This window comes from Sorex araneus, chromosome X (genome assembly GCF_027595985.1).
Source record: "Sorex araneus isolate mSorAra2 chromosome X, mSorAra2.pri, whole genome shotgun sequence".
Classification (NCBI taxonomy): domain Eukaryota; kingdom Metazoa; phylum Chordata; class Mammalia; order Eulipotyphla; family Soricidae; genus Sorex; species Sorex araneus.
This window is the reverse complement of record NC_073313.1, coordinates 154,967,999-154,976,565: the sequence shown is the minus strand read 5'-3', so window position 1 is coordinate 154,976,565 and position 8,567 is coordinate 154,967,999. Positions and strand designations below refer to the sequence as shown.

The window sequence follows — 8,567 nt, the reverse complement described above, 5'->3', positions numbered from 1 at the left end:
GGCAAAGCATCTTCCTTGTCCCAAAGTAGACTTGGCACCAGTGAGAATGAATGAATTCATCCAAATAACTGCCTTGAATATTTCAGAGTGAAGCTGCTCAAGGAAAAGGGTTTTTTAATCCAATGTACATGAATAAATAAATGTGTGAAAAAACTCAGCCCGTAATTCCATGGAACACCGAGAGCTGAGTTAAAACAAACAAATAAACAGAAAAATTGTGAAATTTCATGGACTTGGATTGGACCAGGCCAAGTCAGAATTCACAGGGAAAATGGCACTGTCTGTTAGGCCCAGGATTCAAATTCACAGTGGGAGAACAAGGCCACCACACAGGGACACGGAGAGTCAGGGGCCTCTCTACAGGGTAGAGGCTCTGGGGGGACTGGGTTTGCTCATCAGGGACCTGAGACACGGGGACTCTCCTCCCCAGCTGCCATTTCCCCTCAGCAATTCCAGTTTCCTGAGAGCTCCTCAGCATGTTTCCTGTGCTGTAGGAAGAGGCCTGGCTCTGACAGGGCCCCATGGACAGGCCTGAGTGCTCTGAGCACAGTCAGCACCTCCTCCCAGGGATCCCACACACCAGCCTCCCCCGGGTCCCCTCCTTTCTCTACAGAGGCTCCCCCATGCAAATCTGTACTCGGGACCCAGGATTAAAACCACGTTCACACTCACCCCAACTCGGGCTCCCTCTCCCCCTGACACGGTGTCTGAGATCATGGACCTCGTGGGCAGGAACGTGCATCAGCGCTGGTTCCTCCTCTTTCTGGTGGAAGCTTCCGGATGTGAGTATCCCCTGGACAGAGGCTCCAAGGTGGGCATGGGGTCTTCTGAGCCCGTGATTCACTGTGAGTCTGTGTCCCCAGGTGTCTTGTCACAGAGACAGCTGCAGGAGTCGGGACCAAGCCTGGTGACGCCCTCACAGACGCTGTCCCTCACCTGCTCGGTGTCTGGATTCTCTCTAAGCAGCTATGCTGTGCAGTGGGTGTGCCAGGGCCCTGGTAAAGGGCTGGATTGGATTGGTTGTATACGGAGTGATGGAAGCACAAACTATAACCCAACTCTTCAGTCCCGAGTCAGCATCTCCAGGGACACTTCCAAGAACCAAGTTTACCTAAGACTGAGCAACTAAGTGACTGAGGACACAGCCGTGTATTATTGTGCAAGATACACACAGTGAGGGCAAGTAAGTCCCTGTGAGCCCAGACACAAATCTTTTGAGGGAGACAGGGGAGCTGTAGGGATAAGTGTGACCACCAGTGGGCGCTCTGCTACAGGCAATCTGGGCAGGGGGTGAGTGGCTTTAAGGGCTTACATTTTTCCTCTTTTGCTGAAATATATAATGAATATTACATTATCCACCTATAGAAGTTTTAGTCATTACTTTCTCTTCTACCTCAAAATTGTTTGTTCTCTGTCTCATTGTCTACTGGAGACTCCTGTATTGTTATGTAAAATATGTTTTATTTCCTTTTTTTTAAAAAAGAAGAATTTATTTTATTTTATTTTAAATTTTAATTTTTTTATTAATTCACTGTGAGATACAGTAACAAAAATTTCATATTTGCCCTTCAGTCATACAGTTGTCCAACACCCATCTCTTCACCAGTGCACATTTTCGACCACCAAAATCCCTATTACTCCCCCCTTCCTTTCCATACCTGCCCCTGCTGTGTGGCAGACAATTTACAAGGTATCCTTTCTCTACTTTACTTCCCTTCGATATTTCGAGACCAGTCCTACCTCCCCTTATTTCTGCCAAAAATACAATTGCTAGAAAATGTGTTTTGTATTGCTTGTTATGGATATAATATAATGTCACGCGGTCGCTCTCGCTTTAGCAAGTCTAAGATTTTACTAAGTAGGGTCTGAAGAAATTGCTGCCACAGGTAGCTCGTGTCTGACATTCCTGTGTGTGTCTCTGGATCATGGCCACGTGGGAGCTGGTGCTTCTTGCTGGCTTCTAGGAAATGGCGACCAGTGGAGATAATAGAGGGGAGGTGGTGGGAAAGCACCTGCCCCGTCTGGAGCGGCCCAGCGGAGAAGGCCTATTGCAAAGTCCCGGGCCATCTCTACAGCAAGTTGCTCGGGTTCGAAATTTTTATGTGTGCCCTGATTTTCCTCCTTAAAAAAATACTTTTAAACAAATGAGAGTTTGTTTAAAATGAGACACTGCAAGGAGTATTTCTGTTCACAGATATTTGTCATTCAAATTTTCACACGATGTCAAATACCCAGCCTGTATTCAAGGATATTGATCCTTAATGGACTTGGAAATTCTACCAGCCTATGAATCAGACACCCATAGTAATATCCTGAGAAGGACATTTGTTTTCACAAGTTATGTTTTTCTTTCTCAGCATTTCTATCTTGTACTGTGGCCCTTTGCTCTCCCTTTGCAGGACTTCCCCCATGCGGCCCTTTCTCTGTAAACCAGACTTACTCTAAGGTCTCTGTGGGCTTTGATGGGACTCAGGCATGAGTGACCTCCACTTGGAGGCAGGAAGGATTCCCTTCTCCATGGGCTGTCTCTGAATACACCTCCCTGGGGAAACTGGTGTGAATCAGGCTGGGCTCATTTCTCAGTATTCACACTTCCTGTCCTAGATGGTGCTGAGGACACACTTGTCTATTCATACAGGGGGTTGGGGGAATCTGAAGGACCCCCCCCCCCCCCCCCAGACCACAGGAGGGACTGCAGGGGCGCTGCCGACCACCAGAGGGCACTAGGGATCCACCTGGGAAATGACTCAGCCCCACCAGGAGGGGTGGGGGAAGAGGGTCATCCTGTGCTAGAAGCCCACAGGTGCCAATATTCTGTCACAACACAGAGACACTCAGCCCCCATCATCCCACCCACTCCCATCCATGCCCAGTTCCAGCATCTTGCCCAGGACCCTTCCACATCGCTCCCAGAGCAGCTCCACTTTCAGTGACACCCTCACACTCCCACCCTTTTCCCTGTGGTCTGTCCTCCCTGTCCCCAACAGTCACCCCACCAGGCTCCCAGGACTTCAACGCCTGGCAGGTGAGTATTAATTGGTACTTTCCTGTTTGCTATTATTTTTATAGCTTTCTCTTTATTCATGTAAGATACAGAACAGCTATTTCACATTTTTCTCCCTCCTTCTAGAAAGCTCTGTGACCTAGTTTCAAGGTCCAGGACTGAGAGTAATCCAAGACACCTTAGGCCTGAGTAAGAACCCACAATATATACCTAGAGTGGAAGGCTATTGCAAGTGAATCTCTGTCATCACACCCTACACACACTTACACAAACAGGAAGCACTTCAGAGGGCATAAGGGAGGGGTGAGGCGTGGGGGGAGGAATAACATGGGCTTAGGGGAAACACTGGGGTGAGGAGTTCATCCACTGTTTTGGTGTGATGATCATTGTACATGTGTCCATATATCCACGATCATGAAACATTAATGATCTACAAGTCAGTATTCTATGTAGGGCATGGCTTCCTGTGGTGTTTACTGCCAATCAAATATTGACATGGTAAGAAGGAGACATGGGGTTTGGCTGATGTGAAGAGTCACAGGCCATGCACCTCCATGCATGCTAGTCTCCAACATCCTCCAAGTTAACGAAAAATTCAGAAATAATTCAATGTGTTCTCATTACAGGAAAGAAGTTCTTGGCAACTGCCAGCCCATGGATTGTTTAGTTTTCTTGTTAGTTATTTGTGAGTTTTTGTGTGGTTTGGGGGATATATTTGGCTTTCTCAGGGATTACTCCTGACTTTGAACTCAGTAATTACTTTTGAAGTTGCTGAGGGAAGCACATGGGATACTCGAGATCAATCCTGGGTCAGCCGTGTACAAGAAAAGTGCCCAACAGTGTGCTATCCTTCAGTCCCTGTTGGTTTGGATGTGTTGTTGTACCACTCTGGGTATACTGCTGACTCTGTGCTCAGGGGTTACTCCTGGTGGGGGCATGGGAAACCATATGAAGTGCAAGGAATGAAACTTGATCATTGAATGCAAGAAAAGAAGCTTACCCCTCTGCTACCTGTACAGCTCTTGTTACTGGGGAATGATCCCAGTGAATAGGGACAAACCATGGGATGCTGTGAGTATTTTAAAGACAGATTAAAGAGTGAAGGGGTGGAGGGTCAGGGGACTAACATGCTCGCAAACCAAGAGCTCCTAATGCCCAACACAGTGCGAGTTATCACTTAGAACCAGGAATCATGAGGAGGACATTGTTAGGTCAGCTGCCTGACTTAGACTATATGAGCTAAGGTTTTACACATCCAAAAGCCTTTGATAAGAGGACAAACATCTTTTTTTTTTTAAATTTGTATTAGTGAATCACTGTGAGGTACAGTTACAGACTTACAAACTTTTGTGCTTGTATTTCAATTATACCCATCCCTCCACCCGTGCCCATTTTCCACAACCAGTGGTCCCAGCATCCCTCCCACCACACCTACCCCATCCCCAACACCCTACCCCGCCTCTGTGGCAGGGCATTCCCTTTCTCTCTCTCTCTCTCTCTCTCTCTCTCTCTCTCTCTCTCTCTCTCTCTGGGTGTTGTGGTTTGCAATAGAGGTATTAAGTGGCCATCATGTTAGGTCTATAGTCTACTTTCAGCCCACATCTCCCATCCCAAGTGGGCCCTCCTAGCACCCTTTACTTGGTGGTCCCTTCTCTATCTGAGCTATCTTTTGCCCCAGCATGAGAGGCCGACATCTAGCTGTGGAATAATCTTCCTGGTACTTATCTCTACTATTTTTGGGTGCTATTCTCCCATTCTGTTACTTTATATGCCACAGATGAGTGCAATCTTTCTATGTCTGTCCCTCTTTCTGACTCATTTCATTTAACATGATACTTTCCATGTTGATCCACCTATATGCAAATTTCATTATTTCCTCTTTTCTAACAGCTGCAGAGTTTTTCATTGTGTAGATGTACCAAAATTTCTTTAACCAGTCATCTATTCTGGGCATTACGGTTTTTCCCAGATTTTGGCTATTTTAAACAGTGCTGCAATGAACATATAAGTGCAGGTATCACTTCTACTATACTTTTTTGTATCTCCAGGATATATTCCCAGAAGTATTATTTCTGTGTCAAATGGCGTCAAATGGTCAAATTTCTAATTTTTGAGAAGCGACCATACTGTTTTCCAAAAGGGCTGAATCAGTGGGCATTGTCCCAGCAGTGAAATAGAGTCCTGTTCTCCCCACAACCACGCCAACACCGGTTCCTTTTGTTTTTTTGCATGTGGGCCAATCTCTATGGTGTAAGATGATATCTCATTGTTGTTTTGATCTGCATCTCCCTGATGATTAGTTATGAAGAGCATTTTTTTCATGTGCCTTTTGGCCATTCAGATACCTTCTTTGAGAAAATTTCTGTTCATTTCATCATCCCATTTTCTGATGTGGTTGAGTGTTTTCTTCTTGTGGAGTTTAATCAGTGCCTTGTAAATCCTTGATATCTACTCCATATAAGATGGATGTTGGGTGAATATTCTTTCCTATTCTGTAGATTGTCTTTGTATTCTGGTCACTGTATCTTTTGAGGTGCAAAAGTTTCTCAGTTTAATGTAGTCCCATTTGTTTATCTCTGTTTCCACTCGCTTGGCCAATGGTGTGTCTCCTTTAAAGATATCTTTAGGGGCTAGAGCGATAGCACAGCAGGTAGGGCATTTGCCTTGCACGCGGCTGACCCGGGTTCGATTCCCAGCATCCCATGTGGTTGCCTGAGCACCACCAGGGGTACTTCCTGAGTGCAGAGCCAGGAGTGACCCCTGTGCATCGCCAGGTGTGACACCAAAAGAAAAGAAAAATGATATTAAGATATCTTTAGCTTCAGTATCATGGAGGGTTTTGCCGATCTTGTCTTCAATGTACCTGATGTATTCTGGTCTGATGTTGAGGTCTTTAATCCATTTTGATCTGACTTTTATGCATAGTGTTAGATAGAAGTCTGAGCCCATTCTTTTGCTTGTAACTGTCCAGTTCTGCCAACATCATTTGTTAAAGAGGTTTTCCTTCCTACACTTTACATTTCTTGCTCCCTTATCAAAGATTAAATAATCATGTATTTGAGGGTGTGTGTTAGGATATTCAATCCTGTTCCATTGGTCTGATGCTGAGCCTTTTTTCCAGTACCTTGCTGTTTTAATTATTATCGCTTTGTTTGAGGTTGGAGAAGGTGATGCCTCCCATCTTCTTTTTCCCAAGAATTTCTTTAGCTTTTTGGGGGGGATTTTTGTTCCATATGAATTTCAGGAGTGTTTGGTCCATTTCTTTGAAGAATGTCATGGGTAACCTTATAGGGATCACATTGAATTTTTCCAGTGCTTTGGGGAGTATTGCCATTTTGACCATGTTAATTCTCCTGATCCATGAGCAGAGGACATCTTTCCATTTCCTTGTGAAGAACAGACACCTTTAACCTCAGATATGTTTCCTCTGGGAGGAACAGCAGAGACAGAGCAGACACAGGATCCTACCTTAGGTATCCCATGTATCAAGGCTATGCTATCTGGCCATTGTGCCTTACACCTGATTATGTTTCAACTCTTGGTTGATAACTTATTTATAACTGGGAGTGATTCAGTGGATAACTTTTGTGTCAATAATGAGGTCAAATCTTACTATGTGTTATTAGAATATTCTGTAAAGTATTTAAGCTTTTCTGTGACAAATGATGCATGAGACAGAAGTACGACTATAGATATGACATGTTAATCATCAAAAATAAGGACAAAATATCACAAATTAAATTGGTTGTAATAATAGTTGCATGACAGAATCTTTCCCATGTCACAAGGCAACACCAGAACACGAATCATGCTCTGGATTCCTACACCTACTCTTTAGGTTCAAACAGAACATTTTATGTAGAAGGAGAATATGCAAATGAGCTTCTCTCCACTGTGATGAAAACAGCCCAGCCCAGCCCCAGCTCCTGGAGAGGAGTCAGTTAAAGAGTTCCCAGGGGCTCCATCCTGACTCACACAGAACCAACATGGCATGTGGGTTGAGCTGGCTTCTCCTGGTGGCTGTGTTAGGAGGTAACTCATGCATGACAGAGACATGGAGCATGGGAGAGATGGGAGAGTCAGATCCTCTGTGTGAGGAAAGTTTCCTGACCAGGATGTCTTTGTGTTTGCAGGGGTCCAGTGTGACGTGCAGCTGGTGGAGTCTGGGGGAAACTTAGTGCAGCCCGGGGGGTCCCTGAGGCTCTCCTGTGCAGCCTCTGGATTCACCTTTAGTGACTACTGGATGAGCTGGATTCGCCAGGCTCCAGGGAAGGGCCTAGAGTGGGTCTCAGACATTAATCCAAATAGTGGTACTACAAGGTATGCCGACTCTGTGAAGGGCCGATTCACCATCTCCAGAGACAACAGCAAGAACACGCTCTTTCTGCAAATGAGCAGCCTGAGGGTGGAGGACACGGCCCTGTACTACTGTGCGAGAGGCACAGTGAGGGGAAGGCCCTGTGGACCCAGACAGAAACCACATGCAGGAGGAAGCAGGGTGAGCTTCATGGTGCAGGCCCCCAGGAGGCTCTGAGGACTTGCCCTGAGGAAACGTGGCTCATTACCAGATGAATCATGTTTCTGTGGAGATCAGGACTGACCTGTCCCTCAGCTCTCTGATGACCTGATGGGCACCTTGTTCTGTGGGTTGTGACTCTGAGTCCTCCATCCCCACTTTAGGCAGGAAGGAGTTTTCCACACTCTCTGCCCCCGATGGAAGTTTCCAATGATGGGACTATGACTTCCCTTGGCCGTGATGGGCACATGATGGTCTTATAGAAACTAAATTGACCTTGTAAAACTTTTCAGCATCCCCGTGAGAAGAGTCACTTCCCCAAAGTGAATTTTTGGCATCCACTCAGCTGTGTGCTGGGCTCCTTCCTTCTGCTCTCAGACATACTCTCCCCCACTGACTTCTACCCTCTGACCCTCGCCCTGGTAACCCACACTTGGGAGTCCTGCTATCTGGGATGGGTTGACCTTTGTTCCCTCATCCACTCTCCAGATGGATATTCAACTTTTTTTTTTCCCTCCGCACCCCTCAGCCATTGTAGTGGACAAACCATTTCCTGTGGCATGTGCAGCTCTGCCCCCTCCTCAGAGAGAAAAGAGGCAGATCTCATGGGAACCCCCACTCACCCTCAGGAAGTCTTGTGGTCACCACGACAGCCCTGGATGAGTCCTGACACGGGATTCAAGTGCTCACAGGGAGACTCCCTGAGCCATGGGACCAGCTGCCTCTCCTCATTGAGTCTGACTCTCATTGGGTTCCTCACACTGTGTCTCCAAAAATCACTCAGGGCCATGGCCTTAGACCTCAGACTACTCAGTGCTCTGTAGATGGTGCTAGATGCTAGAGGGGACTTAATGGTGCCTCTCAGATTCACAGGGAGTCACAGACACTGGGAGAATCTCATATCCCCTCCTCATACCCCCTCCTGCGTGTCTTTTACTCTATATTCCTTGTCTTGTTCTATAGCACCTTTCATAGCCTTCAAGACCTCTGAGGTCTGAGTTTTCTCACCTCAGCCCCACTGTACCAGGTGGAACTTGGAGTTGAACC

The 8,567-nt window shown here is 46.4% G+C and overlaps 1 gene segment (V, D, J or C); it reads left to right on the top strand.

The window, feature by feature from the left end:
* The first annotated feature begins 6,950 nt into the window (after positions 1-6,950).
* On the top strand, positions 6,951-7,538 carry LOC129399833 (immunoglobulin heavy variable 3-23-like). The segment is given in 2 exon segments: positions 6,951-7,036; positions 7,138-7,538. Coding segments are annotated over 2 exon segments (447 nt in total).
* Positions 7,539-8,567: the final 1,029 nt, after the last annotated feature.